We start from the raw sequence: 27,437 nt of genomic DNA, 5'->3' as shown, positions 1-27,437 counted from the left end.
AGGAATCCAATACAGAAATGCTTTATAGATTGAAGAAAATATCAGCATCTGTTCCAAATCAGAACAGAATTAACTGGCTGAAAACCACAAGTGGATCACATCAGCTAATGCCTATGTCAACGAGTGTTTTCCAAGATATATAATTTTTGTGGTTAGTTTCAAAGAGCCTTTTAAAATCCTTTATTCTGGGCAACAGAAGCCATTCGATACCCACAGAGGGAGTAAATTCTAATAGCATGCAGTACACTGAAGAGCCAGTGTGAAAAGGTGTTGTGAATACGCTATTTATAATGAAAGTTAGTTCTAACATTTGGTTCCTTATTAAACACAGTAAATTATAAGCAACTGAATTACAAGGCTATAATGTCATCAAGTGTGCACTCCTGGGACATCTGTCCATGACGACAGAATTATGGAAGTAAACTTGTGAATTAGGCTTTGGCTTTCAGTATGATTACCACACTGTACATATGCTGTGTGCTTGAGCAGTTTTCGCTTACAATTAATTTTGTTCACCTACCCTTTGGTACAAAATTCTCTCTCATTGTTTGCTACAGAAAGTCTTGTCTGCTCACAGCCAATATCTTCTTGTTTCCTTCCTGTACTCAAAACATACAATTTAAAACATACTTTTATCTACTTACACAGTGTCACTGGAAAATATACAAATTGAAAAATCTGATGAGAAATGCGGCTTGGATTTTAAATAGCTTCACATTATTTGTAGTACAATAGAGTCCACCTCATCTAGTAATTGTGAACGCATAGCATAAGATGACCATCCCTACCCCAAATAGCTGACCATCTCAACGCCGGGGGGGTGAGATTCTCTTCCACACCTCCAGGATGGGGAGCAGATTAGGTGCAGCCCAGAGGAAGAGGACAAAAGCAGCTTTAACCCATCTTTGTGTCATTCTAATTCTGGGCTGCTCCAAGGGCTCAAAAAGCCCTGGTGTAACTTAGGGCAGCTCTCTCTCATGTGCTGCAGCCATGGCCCCACTCCCTAGCACATCCCTCCCGCGCCCGAACAAGGTCCCAGTAAACTGTGTGTGTCAGTTCAGTCTCCGATTTGCATTGCTTCTAGCCCAGGTGTAGGGGGTATGTTCAGAAGGAAGGGAGCCTGGCCAGAGCGAAACTGTGCTCTGGTCATTCCTGGGTTGGTGGAGCATCTGCTTAAGGGCTGTTGGCAGCCAACACTAATTAGAGAAGTTCTGAGGCTGCTCTATGTTATGTCAGGGACCAAATCAGCCCCAATATCAGGGTGAAGCATGAAAACCACCTTTCATGACTCCCACTCCTGTGCTGAACGCAGCCTAGCCTAATCCAGGGACTGATGCCTGTACAAAGCTTTACTAATCAGTGGTATTAAGTAGCTCTTGTGATGAGAGAAATTCTCACAATTAATTGAGGTTAATCCTGAATGCTAAACACTGGTTAAAGTAAAAACCTGACAGAATCTCAGATTTTTGAGTTGCTTAATGTAGATACAATTACGTAACTGACTGCTACATTCCAGTACATCTAAATGTAATTGCTTCTAGTTGAAAAATTTGTAATGTAGCCAAGATCTTTTTTCAACAAAAAGACGTATACGGGAATATTATTTCCCTGAGAAAGAGAACTATGAGACTATTTGCTCATCAAAATCACAGAGCTCACTACTATAGGAAAGTGTCTGATTATCTTTACAAAGATCAGTAAAGAAATGTTTTCCCCAAGAAAATCCACCACCTTTCTGGATTATTTTTCATAAATGATGCTTTTTGTTGTTGTTTCTTCTAGATATATTTTCCTGAAATGAGATCTTATTCTGATGTTTAAATTAAAATACTGGTGTGGAAGCCCACAGTCACTTTCTTAAACTATGTGAGCATGGTGCAGGATTCAGGAAAAACAGCACAGCAGGCAAAACCTATATTGCTACTGCCACCTCCTAGTATTTGCTTCCCTTCGTTCTGTGGGGCAGAGGACAGACCCGCCTATATGTGCAGACTTAGGACCTGATCTTGCAAATATGCACATGGCTTCATTTTAAACACCTGAGAAGTTTCATGGACTTCAGTGGGACCAAATGCATGCTTAAAAATGTACATAAATGTTTGCATGACCCAGGGTACGGAACAAATCTTGCATGCCCAGGGCACATGTGTAACACACAGTGTCTTTAATGGGCATTCTGAATTTAGGCGGCTTGTTAGGCTGGCCTTGCAACATGTACTCACATTCACTTCCTCTTAATTGTGAAGGTCTTTATCTGAAGAAAAAACAACAGGCTTAATTTAGATTCTTTATTTAAAACAGATTTATAAAAATGTTCATATACTGAATGTTAAAATACACAAGGGTGGGAATATCCTTATAAACATTCATTATTCTACAAAGTGCCTAATTGCTAGCAGCCCAAATTGGTCCTCTGTTATGGTGTAAAGTTTGCAGATATGTGAAAACATTAGCGTTATAACCCTTAGCTCTGCCTCACAATGCAACAACCTGCTCTCTGAATTTACATTGTGCCACATAAACGGATGTCATCCCCTCATTCATTACAGTCATTTCTCAGAAATGCTTGATCTGGTACTGAAATCTCCACCTCCTTTTAAATGATTTAATACCATGTTAATTCAAATGTCCTCTCGTACCTGTTGGGATGATCTGTTCCCCATTTTAAAGGCCAATGTCATACATCTGGACATTAGACCGATATCAGAAAGAATGTATAATTCTGACACACTGGTAATAATCATGGTTCCATTTCTTTCGTTGAGCTCTGCAACATCCTAAAGCCATATCATGCAAGCAAAAGATGGCAAAGAGGAGTGAAACTTAGGCTGGTATCCAGCACTTCAGCATGTGCCTAACTTTAAGCATCTGAGCAGTCCCAGTGAAGTCAGTGGGACTATTCAGGTGCTTAAACTTATGAAAGTGCTTAAGTGTTTTACTGGATAGTTTTGTGGAAAGCAAATACACTGAATAATTTTCCAAAATAACCTGAAAGACACATTTGCCATTTTTTTGAAAGTATAAGCTAGGAGAAAATAGGCTAATGGTTAAACAGGAAAGTTAGGCCCACTTGTGGGAGAATCTGACCGTACTCTCTCTTGCAGGACAATGGCAGCTTGTTTCTTCTCAAACGAGGCTTCATAGAAAAAGGAAGGCTAGATAAAATTCCTGGGTAGTTCAATCCCTCCCCCGGCACACATGCTTTGGAACGTACATTCTTCCCTCAGCTCAGTAGGCTCCATCTTCCAGTCTCTAAAATGCTTTTCCATCATGTTTCTGGCTCTCCAGTCACCAACATTTACAGTGGGAATGATTTTCTGTGGCTTCAGCCACTGGACAAATCGTTTCATTTCTAGGTAACTGCTGTGTTCACTGTAAGGAATCCCTGTAGCAAAACAATGCAAAGATACCTCAGGCAGTCTGCTTAGCTGTAAGTCTTACTAAAAATATTTTTGCAAGAAACAAAGAAATACTTAAAAAGAATATTTTAATTAAATGGAGATTTAAACTTTACTCCAAGGATCAAGTAAAAATCCAGACTTCATTATTGGAAGGATTAACTAGGATCAATCTACAGTGTCAATCATTAGTGCAAATTCAGTGACCCCAGCTACTTTGTTGAGTGACGAGAGGAGAGATTTTCTAGGAGATTTAACTCCATCCATAAATTGTTTGCCAGAGACTGCACCAATAAGAACAGAAGAAACAGGCTGGTACCTATGGAAGCTCTGCAGCAGGCACAGGGTCTTTCACATGAAACCACATATGGAAGGAAATCCTGGCTCTGTTGAAATCCCTGGCAAAACTCCTATTGAGTTCAATGGGAATAGCATTTTACCCATGGAGTCTGTGTTTGTCTTAAAGCATCAGATCAAACTGTTTTTTGAAAGAGGGGCACTAAAGGAAACAGTATTTAAAATCTGCATTTACAGTGTTCCAGACTGGTCAATTCTTAGACTTATCCTGGAGACATTTATCTGCTCAGCTTCTTAACAGAAGTGATACCAATAAGTAGATAATATGATGAACAGTAAGAGGTGCTAGAATAAAATGTATACAAACAATCCACACAGAATTAAATGTACTGAGCCATTTATAATGCTTGTACCATATATGGTGATCTTTCCCCTGGTCTGAGGTTTGATATCTGCCAGAGCGTGACACGAATCGGAGTATGTCCATCCAGTGGGCCTGAAAGCCAGAACTTGGTCAAACTTCTCTGAGAACTTGCTTAAGTGGTTTTGCAAGCCCTGTTAATAAAAGACAGCACATTCATAAAGGCTGTTAAACAACACCACAATCACAATGATCCAATAGTCTAAAAGGTTTGGGGTTTGGAGAGGGAGACATTGGAGATTAAACTATATTTCTGTACAACACTTTAATAGGCACTTTCCCTTTTTTTGTTTTAAATGCCAGCTGGCTAGAAAACAGTTATGATCAATACTTTACACTTAAATAGCACTTTTCAGCTAAGGACCTCAAAATGCTCTACAAATACAAACAAATATTATTAGCTCCATATTACAGATGGGAACGCTGATGCTCAGAGAGAGAAAGTGACCCACAAAAAACAACACAGCAAATCACTTCCTGTGATATGTATAGAGCCTCCCTTCTCAGACCACTAGACCATGCTTCCAAAAACCAAACTGAACATGACCTGAGGGAATAGTTTCTCTTCTTTTAACTCAATTGATTCCAAAGATCTGACCTGAAACTCGCATAATTTGCCTGAGGCAGCCTTCAATTTTGTTTATGGGTTAGCAAAGGAATAAGGGTAAAAGAGGGAGAGGAAGAAGTGTAAGGAATCTTCAATCCTACATTAGCATAAAGAGAAGTCAGAAATAGGAAATCAGTTTCACTTGTGTACTGTAGATATCCACCGTGTCCATCTGAAAGCCCTACAAGATTTTCGATTTCAGAACAGTTAACAACAAGCCAGGAGCAGGAAGAAGAAGGTGCCACAAGTACTCCTTTTCTTTTTACAAGATAAATAATGACTGCTTGAAAGAAAAGAGAATAACTGTGATTTAGCACCAACTGAACCAGCAGACGCTGCAGAGTTTGGGGAAAGGGAAGTGAAATGCTGCCACCAGCAGCACCATGGTTCCAGTATACACTCGACAGCAATATTCACAACTACCAAGACAGGCACATTTGAAAATAAAGGACCATAAATAAATAAGTACATTCTTTATTCAGTAATGGGAGCTACGGCCATTCTTCAAAGACTCCATTTACCTAGTACAGTGGAAAAGGTTAGGTTTCATTAAGATGGCAATCATAAGCCTAAAAGGACTATATCTGCCCATCATGATTCGTTTTTAAGGAGATTGACATTTCGTACTGCACTCTTCATAAGATAAGACACATGCATTATACTTGCCCCTCCTGTCTTAATAAAAACCAAGGACAGTACATGCCGTTCTAGTAGGACAATTATGAGATGAACTAAAATTCAGTAGAACAATTATGAGATTAGCCTGCTCTCAGATTTTGTTACGAGTTTATTAATCAGGTACATACTGTTAATTTTTAAGGGTGGGATTTTCAGTCTGACAAAGTCAAATGTGCTTCTAAATCACGTAGGTTATGTCCACACTGCAATAAGATACCCACGGCTTGCCTGTGCTAGCTGACGTGGGCTCCTGGGGCTTAGACAAAGGGGCTGTTTAATGGTGTTGTAGATGTTTGAGCTCAGGCTGCAGCCCAAGCTCTGGGATCTTCCTACCTCGCTGGGTCCTAGAGCCTGGGCTCCAGCCCAAATGTTTACCCTGCAATTAAACAGCCCCTTAGCCCAAGTCCATGAGCCTAAATCAGCTGGTACAGGGCAGCTGTGGGTTTTTAACTGCCGCGTAGGCATATCCTTAGACTCTTCTGAAAATCCCACCCTAATGCTTGTATATTATAGTCGCACCCCATTGTGGTAAGTCATGAATAGAACATATAAAATATATAGAATATAAAGACACAGTCCTTGCCCTGGAAAGCTTGTACTCCTTGAAATTCTTCCACTATGAATTTAAATGGAAAAAGTCTCATGATTTCACTGATACAAACAGATGTTTGTGTGATTCAAGGGGAATTCTTTTAATGTTAGTATTTTTAGGGGGAAAAAGGCTTCCTTCGTACAAGAACATGGCGAACTTCAGAGCTTCTTCATAAAGAGTTAAACAAGGAACATATTCATACTGCTTTTTTAAAATTCCTCAGACCCTCAGTCAATACGGCCCCAAAACCTTCATCCTTTTAAAATAGAAAATATAATTCATTACTCAATCAACCTCCTTCGATCACCATGACAGCCTGTTATCTACTATTTTGCTGAAGTCAGCAGCAGCATGAGCAAATGGATCCCATATGGTATGAGAAGGCTCAAACATGATTAAATGGTTAATTTACAATCAGCCCCAACAACACTTCCGTGCAGCTTGCTTATTCAAGAGCAGATATTCATAAGTATTTAAATGACCCCAGCATTTTTTTGTAGTAAAACTAAGCATTCCATTGAAGTAACCAGTCTCTTTGAATTACCGTTTGCCCTTTCTTTTCACACAGCAAATCCATTTGCATTACTGGAGCAATTAATCTATTTTATTCTTCCTATGCTTTCAAAAACAAAGCTTTGCATAGTAAAGGATTTGGAAAAAGGACATCCGTAATGTGAACCTGTAGCCCTACATCTTGCTTCCACTTGATAGAATGTCTGTAAAATAGTTGTATTTTAATATCTTACTTTGATTCCTTTACTGGTCTCAAGAAAATGTTGCAAAATTACTAGTTAATATTGACCACACTCATCCAGTACCAGGCTGAAAGCAGTCGTAACTGTAACAACTGCAGGTAGAGAATATTGATTTGAATTCCACTCTTTGACTTGGATAACAAGCAGGGATGCTATTTATAGGGCAAAAAGGGTGTGCTTGCTTCCAGGTTTAGATTTGTTTCTTTGGTACAGTCTTTGATGCAATGTGACTTGCCCTTCCTGGTCTAGCTTGGGGGTTTTTGTGAGAACTGTTATTCAACGTATGTAAAGCTTTTGTAGACATAAAGTTCTATATACACTCTACTGGGGCAGTTACAGCCCCCACCTTCAATGCTGTAATAGTCATTAGTGCAGATTGACTGTACAAAGAAGAATGGACCCAGGTAGGGAGAAGGATACACACCCTCTGCACAGCACAGAACTTAGCTAACAAGCATGGAGCCCAAGGGAGGGAGTATGGCAGGGATATGCTTGGGATTCACTGGAGCCACAGAAGTCTACTTTGATCCTTAGTCCTGCCACTTGACCTATTATTATTAGGTCATAATCATAACTAGTACAGAATCTTAGAGTAGTGATATTTGTCTGCTTCAGGTCTAGGCTGAAGATGCTGATATTAAAAAAATCTTTAAACTCTGGTCACTATTTAGGAGAAAAGGAGAGCGATTTCTTTGGTTTTTATAATTAGCCAAGTGTCTTTAGATGAGTGAGGTTCTCTGCTGAATCAACGTAGCACCTATAAACCATACATGGAGAGCTAAACTACATATTGGCAAATAATTAAGTAGCTTCTTCCAAAATGAAAAAAAAAGAACCTTTTTTGATTTTGCTCTTGGAAATCAACATGGGATGAAGGCGCAGAGGCCAAATAAATTGAAATCTGGAATTAAGCAGATGTACAAAAGTTAAAAAAAAAAAATCACAACACATGCTTCTGCTACTTTAGTTTTGGAATCAGGGAGAGTGAATAAAAAGGTAAGATGTACAAGAGAAAACAAAAACACTAGGAAGCAATTTGAGGTTAGAAAAAGGGGCTGTGAGGAATAAAGTGAAGAGAGCATGAGTCTGTATGACTGAAAGTGCAGCTACAAAATATCAGAATATTTATCAAAAAGAAATAATCAGTTATCCCTACAATTATATTTAAAAGAAAGTATGTTTCCTAGTATATCTGTAGAAGTCTACTAGAAGACTGGCATTCTGGAAGGAAGTGAATGTGCCTATGATTGCTTCAGAAGACCTGTGAGTGAAGAAGGAAGTCACGGAATGCAAGACTCTTTCATAACACTGAACTCATTTTTGTTAACCCACTCCAGGTACCATCTCATGGATAACTTTGTTCCAGGCAAGTTTTAAAATATTCACTGTTTGAGAAAAGGCAAAATCTGACTTGATTGAGTGGAAATAAAAGCCAAAGACATCCAGCTTTGATCCAGGGAACCTCAGAAGTGTTCTTCAGAAATGCACAATTTTACCATCAGCTATCACCTTAACCTAACCTTCAATCATGAAAAGCCTGTTTAATTTTTAGAGCTTCTTTTTCAGTTCTTTACCTGGAAGCAGGTTATTGGGGAGGCATTAGCCGTCTAAGTGAGAAGAACTGCAGCACAATCCTTAAAATTGACAAGACTAACCTCTTTGCAGCCAGAACAGTTTTTTTGTTATGTGTCTGTACAGTGCCTAGCACAATGGGGCCCTGGCACATAACTGGGGCTTCTAGGCACTGCTGCAATACATAATAAATAATAATAATGTTATGCATCTCTTAAAAGCCACCTGATGTTTGAGATCACAGATGGATTCAAAACATAAATTAAATGCTGAACCTGAGCTCCTGACTGAGACAAATTTCCCTAGTGACTTCATAGACTTTGCAGGTTTCTGAGCTAGCACAAAGCGTTAGTTATCAGAAACCAATGGGGCTGAGGAACAATATCAGGACTGGTCCCTAAATAGGGCTAGGGATTGAACAAAATGCATATCAAAACAAGATATGGGGCAGACCCAGAAATCTTGATATAGGATGGACTAGTGGATAGGGCACTGGACTGGATTGGGACTCCAGAGACCAGTGTTCAATTCACATCTCAGTCAGAGAATTCCTGTGTGATCTTAGGCAAATTAACTGTTTCTCAGTTCCCCATACGTAAAACTGGGATAATATTTCTATAACTCACATTATGGGTTCAAAGATAAAATTGATTAAAATGACAGTATGGTTTACATGTGTTTCTATCTGTTGTACATGACTGTAAAATGACAGTAATGAGGGCATACAAGTAGCCAGATTTCCCAGGTAACGAGTCTGCAATTCATGACAAAGGTTGCTCAGCTGAGCATGAAATAATAAAAGAGGGAAGAACCACCTGGGTAAAGAAATGTATACTGTATAAAAATGACTCATATTATTTATTATTCCTTAATCCAAAAAACAGACTGCCAGATACTAGCTGATTTATTGTTATAATATTGTTCTTTTGATTTTCACACATTTACTAAACAGACACCAGGTTAATGCTGCATGGGCTCATCCATAAGCATTGAACACCTGTTCAAATGAGTTTGTGATCTCCATACATCTTAATGACATCACTGGCACCCGGACACAGACTCCAGCTATTGGCTTCACTGAAAACTTATCACACTGGCAGATCTAGATGGTTCTTTTTTGGGGGGCAAAGTAATCCTCATAATGGTAACTGGAGGCCACACTGAGGTGACAGAAATGGTAAAATTACATGTCTGTAACTTACATACTAAAGGGACAGAAGGATGGGATTTTAGCAGGAAGAGCATCTAGAAAGGATGGTGAAAAAGATTCTCCCTCAACACATTTTTTCTTACACTTTCTGGTTGGTTGTCTTTCCTGTACAGCCCAGGCCTTTCCCCTCTGCCCCACAGTGTAATTTACAGCAGGGGTTCTCAACCTTTTGCTTTCTGAAGCACCCCCAAAAGGCAATAAAAACTTCATGACCCACCTGTGCCACAACAACTGTTTTTCTGCTCCAGGGCCACCAGTGGGGGGTAGTAAACAGGGTAATTGCCCAGCACCCCACACCACAGGGGGCCCCATGAAGCTAAGTTGCTCGGACTTCAGCTTCAGCCCTGGGTGGAGGGGCTCAGACTTCGGCTTTCTGCATGGGCCCCAGCGACCCCAATGCTGGCCCTGCTCTCTAGTTTATTTTGGCGGACCCCCAGCAACCTGCTCACATCCCCCCAAAGGACCACAGACCCCCAGTTGAGATCCTCTGACTTATCGCACTACATATGTTTCTATCTATCTACTTAAGTCAACTTATATGGCCCCCATCCCTGGAGCTTGAACACCTCAGTCTTAATGTAGTTATTCTTACAACACCCCTCTGAGGTCTGACAACAGTATCATCATGTTACAGATAGAGAATGAGGCAGAGAGAGACTAAGTCATAGAATATCAGGGTTGGAAGGGACCTCAGGAGGTCATCTAGTCCAACCCCCTGCTCAAAGCAGGACCAATCCCCAATTTTTGCCCCAGATCCCTAATGGCCCCCTCAAGGATTGAACTCACAACCCTGGGTTTAGCAGGCCAATGCTCAAACCACTAAGCTATCCCTCCCACCCACACTGGTAGTCTGTGGCAGAGCAAGGAACCGAACCCAGATTAGCATCCTCATCACTTCCTCTTTGTTTTAGGTCACCTTTAAACATGGTCCAATTGTTCTGTTTTTATTTCTTTTTTAGTATTGTCCTGTTTAAAGGCTAGACATATTTGCCTACACACTATGCATCTTTCATGACATGGAAATTTCCTGAGATTCAGTCAACATAACTTAATACCTGTACACTAACATTAAGGTGTAATGTAGAATTTACCAACTTCTCATACAATTAAAGGGTGCAATGTATCTCAATTAGCATACAACAAATAGAGAGCTCCTCCCTGTTGTGCTGATTGCCTGTTGTTGCTCTGCACTTTCTAATCTATTTCAAAAATGCACTGTTTTCCCATTCCCCCTCAACCTACATACTCTGGTAAAATCAACAAAAACCTATAAACTCACCTTTAATCTGCTTTTTATGGGAGTCAATATTCTAGCTTTTAAATAAGAAGGGGGAATGAAGCTTTTAAAAACTAAAATAAAACTAAAATAAAAACATGTTTATCCCTTCCATCATCTATGAATACTTATGATATGATCTCAGGCTTCATTTCAGAACAAACACATGGCACTTGATTCCCTTGTATAAAACTTGTACACAAAAGTCAACTTCACAAAAAATAAAACACACTTCTGTCTAAAATCCTTTTACTTACTATTGTTACAAGTAACACCTGATATTCTTATAACTGAAAGACGGGAATCTATTTCTTCTTCAGTTTGATCATGATGTTCTTTTAACTACATTCTGTGTCAGTTTCACTGTTTCTCATATAGTCCATTTCCTTCTGTAGTTTGTGCAGGTCTTCCACACAGCAACAGAGGAAAGAAAAACTGTCTAAAATGAGGAAAGGTGAATGTAAAGCCATAAAAACTAGCAGTGGACTCAGGGGCATGTGTCATAGCTGAAATGACCTTTTTTTTAAACACAAGATTAAAACTTTTGATGATGTCAAGTTGACAATATCCCTTCTATTAACTGCCTAAAAAGAGAGGAAGTTTGAGGAAGAGAACCCCTTCAGTCCTTTTTTACAACACACAAATTAATGGAAAGAGAGAAGCCAGGACTAAGTGTCCCAGTATATTAATTGTTAATAGGAGAGATCCTGCAATCATTAAATAAAACCTACTTCAAAAAAAGGCCACAAATGGCAAGCCTTTGAACAAGTCTCATCTAATCTTGTTCCATGAACACTACATTAGAGTGAAATTACACTTTCTGTGCATTATGTTTGGAGCCTGTTATTAATGTTTAATTGCATCTCATTTTCAATGTGTTGCTATATGTCAAAACATTGCTAAATAAATATGATCTGACAGGTGGCAAAAAGCACCAAAGGTACCCTATTGCTGTTATATCATCCAGGCTAAGGTTAGCCAACAGGTGCAGATGATATTTTCTACACTTACCCTAAAATTAATTTGCATCATGGGAAGAAGGTGAAGCAAAGTATTGTTCCAGTCCATGGTGATGAGGGAATTAACAGCTGCTGATTCCAAGCACTGCAGCATTTTGTATTTATCTTGGGACATGCTCACTTTAGAGCCCAGAACTTGAGCAATTGCTGTAGGGTGAAAGGGAAAAGATCAGACATAATGAAGACAAAGTTTGCAAATAATAAAGATTTCCATTGTTGTTTCCGAGATGTTCCTGATCATCTCACTGATTCACTGGTTATCATTACAAAAATCCATGCTTGCCAACAAAGCTATTTCATATTCTAAAATATATAGAGGAGAACTGTGATAACTGTTGGCAAACACTGATTGCTGTACAGTAGCTTCAGAATTATTTGCAGAGAGAGGAGAAGTAAAAGTCTATTAATAGGTTACAAATCATACCTCCTCAATAATATATTGATGTTCAAGGGAGCAAACTGACATTTCTTTCTAAGACACTAGAACCTGGTACAGTTCTGAAGAAGGGACAAACAACCCATGTTAATGATGGCCTGAATTTCAGTGAGAGAAATTCTAGTACCAATGACTTTGAAAATCTTTTAAAAAGTATGAATGTTGCATGGCTTCTGCTCTCGAAAGTACAGTCTGGTAATCACTGTGCTGATTTAAGCCTGGGGCACAACAGGCTGAATTAAAGACAGAAAACAGCAGAAAGAAGCAGTGAGCTGCTGGGAATGTTTTTAATAAATAGTTCATTTGTATGACTTGCTTCCATTTTACAGGGAAATACATAATATCGCCCTTGGAAATAAGTGTTAATAGAATTGAAATTTAAAAATAATTACATTTCTTTCACTGTGTTACTAATAGCACTTGAGATTATTAAAATTGAAAACAAATTTTATAATCTCACCAGTGATGCTGGTTTGTTTTTGTTTTTTAAAGTAAACTATTGGCACTTCACTTGCTATGGTTAAATTAGATTGCTTAATTTCACTTTCTGTGTGTAGTCACTTTGTGCATTCTATGCAATGGCACAATATGGTTTGGTTAACTTTGCAAACACGGCAGGTGAATGTTTCAATCATAAACTAGTTTTTAATTGAATTTTTAAAACTTCCTGACATTTAAAAAAATTAATATTAGATTTTAAAATTTACTTTCTCTTAGGGCTGTCAAGCAATTAAAAAAATTAATCGTGATTAATCGCACTGTTAAACAATAATAGAATACCATTTATTTAAATATTTTTGGATGTTTTCTACATTTTCAAATATACTGATTTCAATTATATCACAGAATACAAAGTGTACAGTGCTAATTTTACATTTTTGATTACAAGTATTTGCACTGTAAAATAACAAAAGAAATAGGATTTTTCAATTCACCTAATACAAGCACTGTAATGCAATCTCTTTATCATGAAAGTTGAACTTACAAATGTAGAATTATGTACAAAAAAATAACTGCATTCAAAAATAAAAGAATGTAAAACTTTACAGCCTACAAGTCTATTCAGTCCTACTTCTTGTTCAGCCAGTCACTCAGACAAACAAGTTAGTTTACATTTGCAGGAGATAATGCTGCCCGTTTCTGGTTTACAATGTCACCTGAAAGTGACAACAGGCGTTTGCATGGCACTGTTGTAGCTGGCACTGCAAGATATTTACGTGCCAGATGCGATAAAGATTCATATGTCCCTTCATCTTCAACCGCCATTCCAGAGGATATGCGTCCATGCTGATGATGGGTTCTGCTCAATAACTATCCAAAGCAGTGCAGACTGACGCATGTTCACTTTCATCATCTGAGTCAGATGCCAGCAGAAAGCTGATTTTCTTTTTTGATGGTTTGGGTTCTGTAGTTTCTGCATCCGAGTGTCGCACTTTTAAGACATCTGAAAGCATGCACCACACCTTGTCCCTCTCAGATTTTGGAAGGCACTTCAGATTCTTAAACATTGGGGCGAGTGCTGTAGCTATCTTTAGAAATCTCACATTGGTACCTTTGTTTTGTCAGATCTGCAGGTAAGTGTCCTTAAAATGAACATGTGCTGGGTCATCATCTGAGACTGCTATAATATGAAATACATGGCAGAATGCAGGTAAAACAGAGCAGGAGACATACTATTACCCCCGCAAGGAGTTCAGTCAAAATTTAATTAACGCATTACTTTTTAACGAGTGCAATCAGCATGGAAACACGTCCTCTGGAATGGTAGCCGAAGCACGAAAGGACATATGAATGTTTAGCGTATCTGGCACGTAAATACCTTGCAATGCCAGCTACAAAAGTGCCATGCGAACACCTGTTCTCACTTTCTGATGATATTGTAAATGAGAAGCTGGCAGCATTATCTCCCATAAATGTAAACACACTTGTGTGCCTTAGCAACTGGCTGACAAGTAGTAGGACTGAGTGGATTTGTAGGCTCTAAAATTTTACATTGTTTGGTTTTTGAGTGCAGTTATGTAAAACAAATGTAGATTTTTTTTTTAAGTTGCACTTACACAATAAAGAGATTGCATTATGGTACTTATATGAGGTGAACTGAAAAATACTATTTCTTTTGTTTATCATTTTCTACAGTGCAAATATTTGTAATAAAAATAATATAACGTGAGCTCTGTACACTTTGAATTCTGTGTTGTAATTTAAGTCAATATATTTGAAAATGTAGAAAAACATTCAAAAATAGTTAAAAAATTCCAGTTGGTATTCTATTGTTTGACAGTGCAATTAATTGCGATTAATTTTTTTGAGTTAATCGCGTGAGTTAACAGCCATACTTTCTTTTGCTATACACAAAATCTAACTGTTCAGCCTAAGCTACCTTCACACATACTTTAAGGAAAAGCTCACTTTACGTTGATTCAGATATGCATATATTCATTTTGATTTGATATGTCCATTTACACACCTAGAAAGACCTTTTCTTTTCCAATGGAATAGGTTCCACAAACGACCAATGTACGTGGGTTTAGAGTTACTGTCTCAAAGGCAGTGTTGATAGCAAACTGGATAACCTCTTGTTGAGAAGGAAAAGTATATTCAGGACTGCAGTATCTAATAAATGGAAATTGGATATGAATATGTAACAGAACAGAATACAGGAGGCATCCTACTTTATAAATAGGCTTTGTCAGAAACTGCACACAACAATGACAGAAGGAAGAGAAAGCCAAGTTATTCGTCAATATCAATTCAACTTATTATTTACTTATTAAAAATCATGGCGACATATGGTAATTTTTTTAAGATTAAACTTTAATCTTTTTCAATAAATACATTTTAAGTTATACAATGTACACTCTTGTCTATATGCATATTTAAGAACACTGCCAATATTCACTCATCTGACACTATGACTAGTGAAATCTTTCCCTCTTTTGAGTACTATTTTTATAAATAGTCACATACTAATTACATCCATAGGTCTATTATTTTTTGGCATGCACATAATTGTCATACAAGGCATTATTCATTCACAGTAATAGAATATGGGTCAGAAAACAAAAGCACTGCAACTGGGTATTAGTCATCATGTATTGAAAAACAGTTTCACATGGATGAATCAAAAAAAGGTCTAATGAAAAATTGGACAACTGACCCCAACACTGAGCAGCCTTTCACTGTTTGAATGTTTGTTTCTTGCATTAAGGGCCTGACCCATAGAAAGCCAGTTTCAATTTCATAAACCTCTACTTTTACAGGGACAAATGGCACTCACAATTGAATACCACTTATGATTAATTTGGCCATCTCAAATGAATACTGCAAAAACCTTTATGCCACACACAATTATTATATCCCTATTTGTATAAAGTCAACAGACATTATGCAAATGGCCTTTTAACAAATACCTTATTTCTTTACATACTCACTTAGCTCTGATGAGTGGTATCAAAACACTCATATTAATTTTTTTAGCTATAAAGTACTATTATTGGACACAGTTGTTGTTGGGACAGGAAAGAAGGATATACTAGCTTACGTAGTATCCAAGTACAGGGTGTGAATCTTTCGACTGATCAGAAGAGGACAACGCTCCATAGAAGGATCTGCCCTGAAGTCCCCAGTGTGTAGCATGACAGTTCCATTGGGAAGGCAAAAAAGGATCATTGTGGCACCTGGACAACTAGGAAAAGGAAAAAAAAAAAGAAAAGAAAAAAAAAACAACCCACAACATATTCTTATTTCCAAAGTGACATCCATTACCACACAAACTATACTGCTTTCAAGCAGCAGGGGGGATAAAGCACGGTAAATTACAGATATTCAGCCCCACGCATCGGCAGATCAAGACGGAGAAATTCCTGCTTTTTAATGCTACCTATGCCACCTACTTGTCTCGCGACCACAAACAAGCAACCACCTCTCAAACTGTGTCTCAGTTTCCTCATCTGAAAAATGAGGATGATGACTGCCCACAGTGCTGTTGGAAGATTAATATCTACACAGGATTTTGAAGTTGTGAAGTGCTATTTAAGTGCAAAGTTTCTTTCATCTTCCAATTCCAGTGAAGCTAAAAAAATAAACTCCTGTTTAAGTCCTATTAATAGACTACAATTTTTAGGTTAGATGGACTGTGGGAGAACAACAACTACACCTAAACGACTAATAAAGCATTGGCTGCCTTTTGTGTTGATCATTCTTCCAGCACATGTGGCACAAAAGATACTCCAAGCTCATCTTTTTACGTTTATCAGTCTCTCTGGTCCAATATGAATTTTAAATAAAGGGGAAATGGCAGGCTGGGGAAAGAAGAGGCATTGTTATGATTTAGGAAAAGCAGAAACTGAATAATTGTAGGTGCCATCTTCAGTGCTGTGGGAGTTGGTGCAATATTTGCTTTTTAAGTTCTCTTTGCAGATTTTAAACATTATTCTGCATCCAGAATTTATTGTTGGGTAGGTACCATTTCCTGTTTGCTGTGATTGCAGTGAGTCCATTGCAACTAGTGCAGCTCCTCACCAAAGTTAGTCTGTTTTGTCGGGCAGACACTCAGCCTGGGCAGCCAAAATAAGAGTACTTTGGACATGAGTCATATACAGAAAGTTTAAAAAAAAAAAGGAAGCACTGGCCATAGATCGTAGCTTAGAAGACAGAGATGGTAAGTGCTCCAAAAACTTGAACTTTATACCTATAGTTTATATTCCTTTTAAAATGCAGGGGAAAGGAAAAACTGAAAAATGTCCAAATTACATAAGCTACAAGGCTTCTTTCATTCCCAGCAAGCATTTTCAAAGGACTTTCTCGGAATCTTATCTCTCAAACTATAAACAACTCCTAAGATAAGTATTATTCAAACCAGCTGCAACAGAATTCTGCATTTAAATTTATATACTAAAAAGAGAGGACTTTTATGCAATACACCAATAAGGTGCCAAAAGGCAAAATGATCAGTACTCAGGACTGAAAGCCAGGAGCTACTGAATTCTAATCCAGACATTACCATAGACTGTCTACATGGCCTTGGGCAGTTAAGGTCTGGCCCTGCACCACTGAATTTAATAAAAGCTTTGCCAAAGATTTCAATGGGAGCAATATCAGGTCTTTTTAGAGCCAAATTTTCAAACTGTCAAATGATTTCTGTGTCCAGCTTGAGACCTCGTGGGCCTGATTTTCACTATCTGAAGTGCCCATTGTCATCAGCAAACTGTAAAGTTCTTAATATCTCTGAGAATAAGGCCCAGCACGCCTCACATTGGGCACTAAAAACCGAAACACTCAGAATCTGGACGACTTTGGAAACCCTAGTCCTAAATCTTGCTGTGCTTCTATTTTCTTACCTACTTCAGAGAGGTGTTCTAAGTATCAGTCAGGATTAATGTCTGTAAAGAAATGTGAAAATTAAAGCACACTAACACTAGCATCTAGATATCTTGGTGATGAGCTTATTACAAATGCACAAAATATTTTTAGGGTAAAATTTTCAAAGGAGCCTAATTCCCATTCTTAAAAGTAACTTTGGCACTTAGAAGACTAAGTCTTATTGGCATTCAATAAGATTTACCCTCCTATGTCCCTAACTCACTTTTGAAAACAACATTTATGCTCCTAAATCACTTAAGCACTTTTAAAATCACTTAAGTGCTTTAAAAAAATGTATCCTTAGTCTTCCAGATCCACTGAAGCCAAAAAATCATGACAGTATAAACCACTTCTAAACAATAACTTATCTTTGACATTCACTATTTGTAAATGATGTATATAATTCAGCTGCAAAGATACATACTGATTGGCATCAAGCAAGATCACTTTGATTCCATTCACTATACACTCTGTTTCCATTGGCAATGTATGGACATACTGTTCTTGCACTCCAAGTTTACTCTTCACCAAGTTGCCAGTTATCTGAAAAAGAAAAAGAGTTTAGTACTAAGGGCTGGTCTACACTACATAGTTAGGTTGACATACGGCAGCTTATGTTGACCTAATTATGTTAGTATCTACACTACAGCCTTCCTCCCGCCGATGTAAGTACCCTATTACATTGACATCATAACTCCACCTCCACAAGAGGCATAAGGCTTATGTCGGTGTAGTCAGGGCGACACAGTATCTGGGTAGACACTGCGACCCTTACATTGGTGTCTTGTCAATTTCAGGGTAGGAGAATGGACCCTGCTCCAAGCTAGGAGCCAGGGCAAGAAGCCCTGGCAGCTTCCAACCCTCCTCCCAGCTGGGAGCCAAGACGTGAAATTGACAAAGCTGCTCAGCTCCCAGTGGGGAGCAGGCCGAAAAGCTGGGGCAGATGGATCCTGCTCTCCAGGGGCAAGAAGCCACGGGCAGCTTCCCATGACCCCTGGCAGGGAGGAGAGAAGCCCCAGGAGGCTTCCCCCACTTCCAGTGGGGAACAGGAAATGGAAGTGGGGGGCAGTCCACCGGGAGCCCAGGAGCCTGTGGAGCAGCCGGGCTCCCTGTAGGGAGCTGCCAACAGAGGTGAGAGACCGGGCTCTCAGCTCCCCACACTGCCCTTCTTAGATTGGTAGAAGAACTCCTGGTGAGGACACGCACCACAAACCCAAGGACGGTAGTATGGACATGCACCAGAGCAGTAATTACTGTGGTGGCTGTAAGTCAACCTTATATACACAGACATATTCTAGTGTAGACATACTCTGAGGCAACAAACAAAAAGACCACGTCAACCCCATGTGCTTTACCTGATAGTTAACGTAGAAAGACAAAGAAAAACATCTAAACATTTCAGAGAAAAACAATTAATGGGAACAAAGTTCACTATTTTAATGCTCAGGGTTTTTTTTAAAAAAGTCATTTTTCTAATAGTGCCAGCAGGTAAAAACCCAAGCATAAATACCACACAGTATGGCTAAAGTTATGGCAAGGACCTTTACAAACAGAGGTAGCATCTCTGGTGTTTAAAGCCTGAGACTAGGAGCCAGAAAGTTCTAAGTTCTATTCCTGACTCTACAATAGACTTTCTGCGTGCCTGCAGGAAAAGTCATCTTTATGCCTCCACATGCCAATCTCTATACTTGTTTATATCACAGGGATGGTGCGTAAGATTCTTTAAAGATATAAGCATTGTGGAATTTCTAATTATTATTTAATTTTATTAGATTATATTGTAAATATTTAGAAGAATCTCAAAGCCACAGAGCACAATATGTGCATTATAAAAGAGTATGGCTACAACACTGGCCTGTGCTCCAGCGTCTTAGAACATCTGCTATATCTGGGTTACAGAAACTCCTGGGTAGGGGGAGAGCCTCTAGTCCCCTCACGTACTTCCTTGCAGCTGGCTCAAGAAAGAGGATCTAATAAGGACTTCCTTACATCTGTCTGATCCATCACTACTAAAACAGCTCTTTGGGGCTGTTAGCAACCGGTACTAGTTACAGCAGCCTCTGGGATACTAGCCTGATACAGAATCACCTCATGAGGGAGTGAAGGGTTCCTTTACCCAAATTCGCCATGCCAAATGCTCCTCAGCCACAGCAGAGGTTCTGGTTCTATATCCATAGAATCTGAACACTGTATTCTTTTGGTTTTCATTCATAGTTGCATACTGATTTGGTAATTATCAAGTAACCCTAGGAAATCTTACCTTATTACAATAGATTGGAAATGTAAATTTTTTTGTTAGGCCAGTATAATGATCAGAATGGAAATGAGTGAGGAAATAGGCTACGCAGCCTTCGATTTCTCCATACTGAAATGCATCAACTGTAAAACCAGTTCCTACAACATAAATACAACAGAAGCAAGTCAAATAATATGAATGGAGTAGCTACAGCCAGTTACTGGTCAGATTTTCTTTTCTTTTAAGCAGAAAATGCATTAAAATAGTATACTCATTTTTTGCTGAATGTGAGAACAAATGCAGCTTGCAGACATTATCCAAACAGCAAGGAGAGAGATAGCTTCACTGATTAAAGTCATAACTGAGCAAACTAAACAATCTTCAAATACAAACATCGACATATTCCTCCCAAATAAATACCTGTCGTTCATCTGCCATCCTATTCAATTATACCTGATAAACTGAGTAAACAGACATTTGTATTCAAAATGGCATTTCTGAAATGCTTACACAGTGCAAGCTGCCCAAAGCACTGATTATGTATTTCACTTCCATTTTGCACCATGCCAGTTCCATACATATAACACTCTTGCTAAATGTTACTACAATTAGCAGGCAATTGACCTGGGTTCTTAAAAAATCTCCATCTGCTGATGGTTATATATCACAGATTTGGTATTATATATTGAAATGAGTTATTATTTCTCATGATAAAAACAGATGTAAGGAGTCTTTTCTATTCTCTGCAAATGAGAAATCAATAATGTAAAAAAACTATCAAATTTATTGGTAGACATTTTCTTTAAATTTAGTTATATATTCCAAAAATTGCCAAACATTTCATACAATTGCTCCCATGCCATTCAACCCATTAAGGTGTAACCATTTGAAAAGTACATTTCCAAGTTATTTGAAAACATTATAGAAAATAAATTCAGAAATATTTCAAATAAAATGGATGTGGTTCAAAACAAAAGCTAGATAGGCAGCCAAAGAAACTGACAATTATACTGTAGATATGGGGCCCGATCCTCCAGACTGATACATGCAGAGGATCCTCAGGACTAAACTGATATCATGGGGCTCCATTCAAGCTTAAGGGTCTACCTGCATGCATCAGGTTGCGGGATCAAGGTCACGGACAGTAGGCTACATGCTTATTTTACATTTACTACCCCAACTCCCATCTTCCTTGTATCTTTATCCAGGATTCCAGAATCAAAAAGCACAACTAAGATCACTGTTGGTGATCTGAAATCTGTGAAGTTTAACCTTTTCAAACTATTGATCAGTCTTCCTTATACTTTGGATAATTATTTGAAAAGATTTTGGTAAATTCTGAGCTGTTCCTTTAGCTTTAGAAAGTATTTTTTAAGAACGCTACTAATTGACACTGGAGAATACCATTCTAGTGTAATACTATACCTTAAACACAAAATGAAGCTCAATTAGTATACGTGGTCTATGGTAAAGTAATTACAAGAGTGACAAACATTTTGTTCTATAAATGGCTATTAGCCAACCTTTCTTATGGCTTCAAAATAAGTTATGTAAAAGTTACAAGTGATGAATTAGACAAGGCAAACATTAGTTGAGAGATTTGAAAAGATACCTACAGGATTTAGGAGCATGTCTCACTTTCATGGGACCTGTGCTCCTAAATCCCCTAGATGCTTTTAAAAATCTCCCCCTTAGGCTACGTGCCCTGTAAAACATAATTTAAGTCAAAACGTTTATTCTTCTAGCACTATCTTTAAAAGATTATATTTTTACAAAATTATTTCCTTCTTTCATTGCTGCTCAGTCATAGAATGAGCCGCTGTAATCTTGTAAATGTCTATGGCCCTGAATCCTACTAACTTCAAAGGGGGTCCACCCAAGTGGAAATCATTAAAGGATTGAGGCCTAAAAGGTTTTTGCAATGGAACAGAATAAAAAAGCCTCCTATTAAAATGGGAAAGAGCTATATCCACTAGACAGTTCTAAAATCAACTATTACAATTAAAAGTCACAATTACATCTCACCTGGTATCTTCTTATAAAAGGGACACTTTCTGTTTTTTGTTCCTTCTTCTGTAGAAGATGATTCTCTAAATTTTTTTCTCCAACTTCGCTTCCCACCAGATGTTGTATCTACACAGACTCCATTTTTATTTGAACTTTCTGTGACTGCATCTATGTCCCCCACAGACCCTTCAGCTTTCCTCTTTTGTTGTCTGGGCCTCTTTCCAATGGGAGTTACAGGACTTGAGGCCTGTGTTCCCTCACCAAAATGTTTCTTTCCTTTGTTCTCTTCTTTTGCTTTGGGTTTTAACCCAAAGAAAACACCAATGTCCATTTGTTTCAGTTCTTTGGCTGAAATAGATTTGGCTTTCATATTTGCAACAGAAACAGATGGCAGCATTTGAGAGATTGTACTGGGAAGGGGTACAGCCGCTGTATTAGGAAGCCTTCCTTCTTCCTCTATTACTGGCTGTGAACTCTTCTGGTATAATGTAGTTCCACTTGTGTTAGTAGTCATTTTATTTCTATTGATTAGGAAATTACTAGGTTCCTTCGAAACTTCACTTTGCCTTGACAGAAGAGATCTACCACCTTCTTCTTTGACTTTCAAGGGCAATGATGGATCACTCACAGCCAAGTTTGCATAATCCAAATGGCAAGCATTAAAATCTTTTACCTCCAAATTACCTGTATTAGAAACAGAGGCACTGAATATTGGCCAATCAAATTCCTTCTTAGTTATATCATAATTAAGGGAAAGAGAGGATTGTGCAGGTAGTTCCCCTTGTGGGTGTTTTAACTGATTAGCAGCACTTCCTGAATTAGAGAACATGCTGTTCATGTGCTCCTGAGAAACAGGTTTAACAAAACCATCTGAACTACTCAGTCCATTCAATACTTCACAAGGTTCATTTTGTATTATGAAACCACCTATTTTAAGGCAGCCATACCTGTGTACTTGCTGAAGTGGAGAACAATCCAATTTAGTACACAACATACAGCTAGATTCCTCCTTTTTGGTGCTCTCATCTTCAGAGTTCTGGGTGTGAAATAATCTCTTTTGTGATTTTTTTACTTTCTCCTCCTCCTCCTCCTCTGTTTCCTCTTCATTTTCCTCATCAGTATTAAGTGGGGAGTAGGAAATTTCACAGTCACTGAAGTCAGCTTCTGGAAGTAGCAGCTTTAACTGGTTTGAGTCATTCTGACTATCCAGATCTCCACTAGCTTCGCTTCCTTGAGAAAATGGAAACTCCAAAGACTCAAGCTGGCCATTATCATCTGCAGACTGTGTAAGTGGAAGAGTCTGTTGGAGCTTTAGAATGTTTGTGGAAGACACAGTAGTTACATTGGTTACATTTGGAGATTTTGCTTGTGTTGAACTCTGTATCAACAATGTATGATCCTCATTTGGGGCATTTCTTACATTCCTGGTCAATTTCTCACACTGCAAGGTTCCATCCACAAGGCCTGGGAAACAGCTTGAGTTAGCAGCATCAGAGCACGTGAACTTTCTCTCTGGGCTATATGTTGAAGAGCTGACAAGATAATCCCCTGCTCTGCTTGTAGCAAGTATGAAATGGGTATAGCGCTTGTAGTGCGATGGAATAGTGGAAGTGCACATTAGACCATCAGGACACTCTAAAGAAACAAACAGAATATCTTGTCAAAAGGCATTTTCAGCACAAACACATACAGTGATTTTATATTAATGTTATGGCATAGCTGTTAAGAGCTTTCCCTTAAAAACAGAGTTGTCTGAGGCCAGGGCCAGGCCTGAGCTATTCTGAATCACATTAACCTGACATTCCACCTCCCAGTTGTCAGCTGGGATACAATGAATTTTTAAAAATGCCACTGGAACTATTCACAGGAATTAGTGTTTTTATGTTCAACCTTATGAAATAGTCAGTAGTTGTCTCTCTTTTTTTGTTTTTTTAACATTGTCACAAAATGTTGAGGTCTATGTCTTACTAACCTAATGCCATTGAGAATTTTAGGATCAGTGGATAAATCAGTGCCAAACAGCAAGATTCTACAGCTGTTACGTTAAAGCTGGAAATAAGGTGGGAGATAGTTTTTTTATAGTTTTAATTGTAGGCAAATGTAAGGGCTAAGGGCTCCATTTTCATAATACAACAGTGACTTCAAACATCCCTTCAATAAAAGACAAAGATATAAGAAAAGGGGCAGCCTTTACTTTAAGTTAAAGTTTCCTGGCTGTGTACTTCCTGTTTTTCAAACAGAAAAAGATATATTAAAATCACAGATTAGGTTCCTGGAAGATTTACAAGGTCTCCATAGACCCATGAAAGCACTGGGTATCATCACATAAAACTGTATGTTAGAGGGTCCCACCCCTCCCAGACAAAATAAGTCTGTGATCTCTTGTGTTCTCACAGCATACCCAGTCAAAAAAGGGTTGCTAAAGTACACAGGCCCTGGGACTGAGGTCTGAAGTATATCATCTCCAGACTTTGGTAGACCGAGCATTCAAATCTTGATCTCAGCTTCCAAGTTTTGTAAGTATCCTGGAAAATCTGAAAACAGCGTGGGCCAATGTTCCTCCCCACCCCAAGAAGAGGGGCTGTGTGGCAGAAGGAAGCAAAAAATTCATTATGGATTCAGACCTAAGTGTCAGTGGTTTAGATCTCAAACCTGTGAGACGCTGAACAAGCAATACCCTCAAGACCTTCAACTCCTATTTCAACCCAATGAGAGTTGAGTGCAACACCTCTAAGAGGGAGTCAGCACCTTTAAAGATTGGACCTTCAATCTTTATCAATGCTTCAGAAAAAGAAATCAGACAGCCCCAGATCTGATATGAAAATAATGCTGATAAACAATAACATTGTAATAGTCATTCCAACCATACTATAAATTCTCTCAGATTTCAAACTGATGTGAGGTTCTATACTACTAAATATGACCTAAATTTCAAGCAACTTTCTTTGAATAACCTTTAAAATCTATTTGAATGGGCTATTTCTCCTCACCAGAGCCTTACCTTTTTCAGTGGATCCTTGAGTGTCCAAACATTCAGTAACATGCCACCGTGGTGTCTGGGCTAACAGTAAAGAAAAAGGCATCTGGCAGCTTGGGCAGTATCCATCATAAACTGGCCTTGCATTTGGTGTGGTTTGTTTTTTGTTACAAGTCCTGCTTCGCTTTGTTGGCGTAGTTACACTTTCCTGGGACTGCACAATATGGTCATCTTTAGATAGATTTAAGTTCTGGTCAGGTTTTATAAGTGGTTGAATACTTTTCTGTCTTGGTCCCTGTTCGCTTTTCTTAGACTTGTCCTTGTTTTCAAATACCTTTTTATTATTCCTACCTCCACTTCCTTTTGATTTGCACTTCCCATCATTTGCTTTCTGCATAGATGTAGAGATGTTCACTGAATTATTATTTTGATATAATAACTTTGGTTTCCGAACGGATTTGTACTCCCAAATATCTTCTTCCAACCCGTCATTTTCAGACATGGCAAAATAGCAACAAATCAAATATTTTCCTCAGCTTTAAGCAATAGTATTTCAATGTTCCTAAGTCTGGGGATTGTTCTTTTAATGCTTTTCCTTTTTAATTTCCCTCGACCTGAAGCTGAAAGGCACTTGAACTCCATTTGAAATGTTACATTGGACCGCAAACTGGATAGCCATCACAGATGGGTCTGAAAGGCCATGAGCTCTAGTTTTAAAAGAACTCAGGGGAGGGTTGTGTATTTTAATGCTATTGTTAAATGAAATCAAAGTGGATCATAGGTGTACTTATTTGTGGAGGAAGCCATTTGCTGCAGTTACTCTTCTTCCACTGGAGCACTGTAGATAACCACAGCCTCTGGAAAGCAAGGTTAGAGATTGCAAATCCAAATCTGACAGAGACTCCTTCCAGGGCCTTGAGGGCCTGAAAGGTGGGAGCCTGAAAACAAATGAGATTTTAATATGTATGCGGGTGCTCACAGAACAAAAAGCAGCATGAGGTGACAGATTGAGCAGCTTTATCGAGCAGATGCAACTCCTGCTGCAGTCAGTGGCAAATCTTCCATTGACTTTAAGGGGACTTGGATTAGGCCCCGCCTTTGGTCCACTCACACGTCACACTTGCAGTCTTCTGCCTCAAAGGCACCCCCGGGCTCAGACTGCCAGCACCTCAGTGGAAGGGTTAAAAACTGACCCAGTGGGAGGAGACCCCTGATCTGGAACACCTAGGATGATCAGATAGCAAGTGTGAAAAATCAGGACACTACTTTTCCTGAGGGGGAATGGGGTGTATCGTTGTATATATAAGGTAAATCCCCTAATCAATGATGGATTAACGCCCAGGCTCATGAGACATGGGCCCAGGGGCCTCAGTCAATTTGAGGGCCTGCACAGGAGCATCAGAACCTGGGTAGAAAGGGGAGGCCATCACACTGGAACTGTGGCCCTGCTCCTCCTCTTCCCTCCAAGACCCCACCCCCTGGCCAGGCCAGAAACTGGAACCAGGCAGTGGTAAGAGCCACCCAGGGAGCCTGGCCTGCTGTGGGGAGCCCTGGACCCTCCACCTGTCCTGAGCAGGGGCCAGAGTGCCCCAGAGCAGCCCCTGGCCTGTGTACCCACCCCCCGGGCATGCTATTGCCAATGGGACCCAGGGGCAAGGGCTCTGGTCCTGCCTCCTACTCCCTCCCCAGAGCCTGTAGACATGCTCTGCGAGGAAAGGTGGTCCTGCCTGGCCTAGGAGGAGGAGCTGGGGAGCCTTAGGAAGGTCACAGGCAGGGAGAGCTTCTGCAACTACTGGCCTGGCCTCAGCGGCCTCTGCACACCTGAGCTTCCTCAGTGCCTGTGCCCACTCCCGCTGGCAGGCTGCCCCCACCAGCTGCCGTCTGGGCTTTGTACCTGAGGCAGCAACCACGTGTGGCACCGCTCCTCCTGTCGCCTCTGGCCCGAGGCTTGCAACGGGGGGGGGACTGCCCCCCCCCACTATGCCCATGCCACCACGGCACCGTGCATGCCTGAGGCTACTACGTCCATGTTAAAGAGTGGGCGGGCACGGCCCCCTTGGGCCTCCCCCCAGCTCTGGGGCCCCTGGGCCCCCAGGGTGTGCGGGACCCAACTGTTCTTGGAGCCCAAGGGCCCCAATAAATCTTCATCCACCTCCGCCCCTGATGGCGGGATGCCTGGTGCCCCGGGGCACAGCCCCTCCGCTCACTGCTTAACCCACTTCTACGGGAGCAGCCGCCCCACTGCCACAGGGGCCGGAGCCGGGGCCGGGGCCGCAGGGGTCTTGTCCCGGGAGGGGCCAATCCCCGTCCCGCTCCCACCCGGACCAGCCCCCTCCTCTACCACACCCGCCGCAACAGACCTTCCACTCCCTCCCGGCAGCATCGCCCTATCCGCTGCCGCATATTCCATTCCACTGTGTAGCTCCACTTTCCGCCTCTCCCAAAGGGAAGGGGGACTCAATAATAATAGTCGAGGTTGTTTTAATCCTTTGAGTTTTTCAGGTCGCTCCCATCATTTTTTTTTTCAATAACCGGCTGACCAAATGTGCTGCGTCGAATCTGCTGAGCCGAAACTACCACTGGGATTTTTTTGTG

General features: G+C 39.8%; 1 protein-coding gene across 3 annotated transcripts; it reads right to left on the bottom strand.

Moving 5' to 3' along the window:
- Nucleotides 1-146: 146 nt before the first annotated feature.
- DCLRE1A (DNA cross-link repair 1A) lies at nt 147-27,293 on the bottom strand. 3 transcript variants are annotated; one of them, XM_084635037.1, is made up of 12 exons: nt 26,737-27,162; nt 24,867-26,066; nt 21,884-23,500; nt 19,883-20,016; nt 18,047-18,165; nt 15,803-15,946; nt 14,729-14,874; nt 11,818-11,972; nt 4,109-4,250; nt 3,215-3,385; nt 2,223-2,254; nt 147-599 (listed from the first exon to the last, which is right to left on the bottom strand). In XM_084635037.1, the coding sequence occupies exons 2-11, from the start codon at nt 25,342-25,344 to the stop codon at nt 2,235-2,237; spliced, it is 3,126 nt and encodes a 1,041-aa protein (XP_084491163.1). In that variant the 5' UTR covers nt 25,345-26,066; nt 26,737-27,162; the 3' UTR covers nt 147-599; nt 2,223-2,234. The 3 variants fall into 3 exon arrangements, with proteins under 3 accessions (XP_084491163.1, XP_084491162.1, XP_084491161.1); XM_084635036.1 differs by lacking the exons at nt 147-599; nt 2,223-2,254; nt 26,737-27,162 and adding an exon at nt 27,203-27,293 and having other exon boundaries at nt 2,301-3,385; XM_084635035.1 differs by lacking the exons at nt 147-599; nt 2,223-2,254 and having other exon boundaries at nt 2,301-3,385; nt 26,737-27,161.
- Nucleotides 27,294-27,437: the final 144 nt, after the last annotated feature.

Source organism: Lepidochelys olivacea (assembly GCF_965140295.1).
Source record: "Lepidochelys olivacea isolate rLepOli2 genome assembly, chromosome: 7".
Lineage (NCBI taxonomy): Eukaryota > Metazoa > Chordata > Testudines > Cheloniidae > Lepidochelys > Lepidochelys olivacea.
The sequence above is the reverse complement of the archived record's forward strand: the minus strand, read 5'-3'. Positions and strand labels throughout refer to the sequence as shown.

What these genes read in the sequence shown, in the direction of transcription:
- DCLRE1A (XM_084635036.1), bottom strand. Translation starts at nt 25,344, where the DNA reads ATGTCTGAAAATGACGGGTTGGAAGAAGATATTTGGGAGTACAAATCC. An exon ending in CTTTTATAAGAAGATACCAG is followed by an intron (nt 20,017 to 21,883) that starts GTGAGATGTAAT and finishes TTTATGTTGTAG; the next exon opens with GAACTGGTTTTACAGTTGAT. An exon ending in TTCCAATCTATTGTAATAAG is followed by an intron (nt 18,166 to 19,882) that starts GTAAGATTTCCT and finishes TTTCTTTTTCAG; the next exon opens with ATAACTGGCAACTTGGTGAA.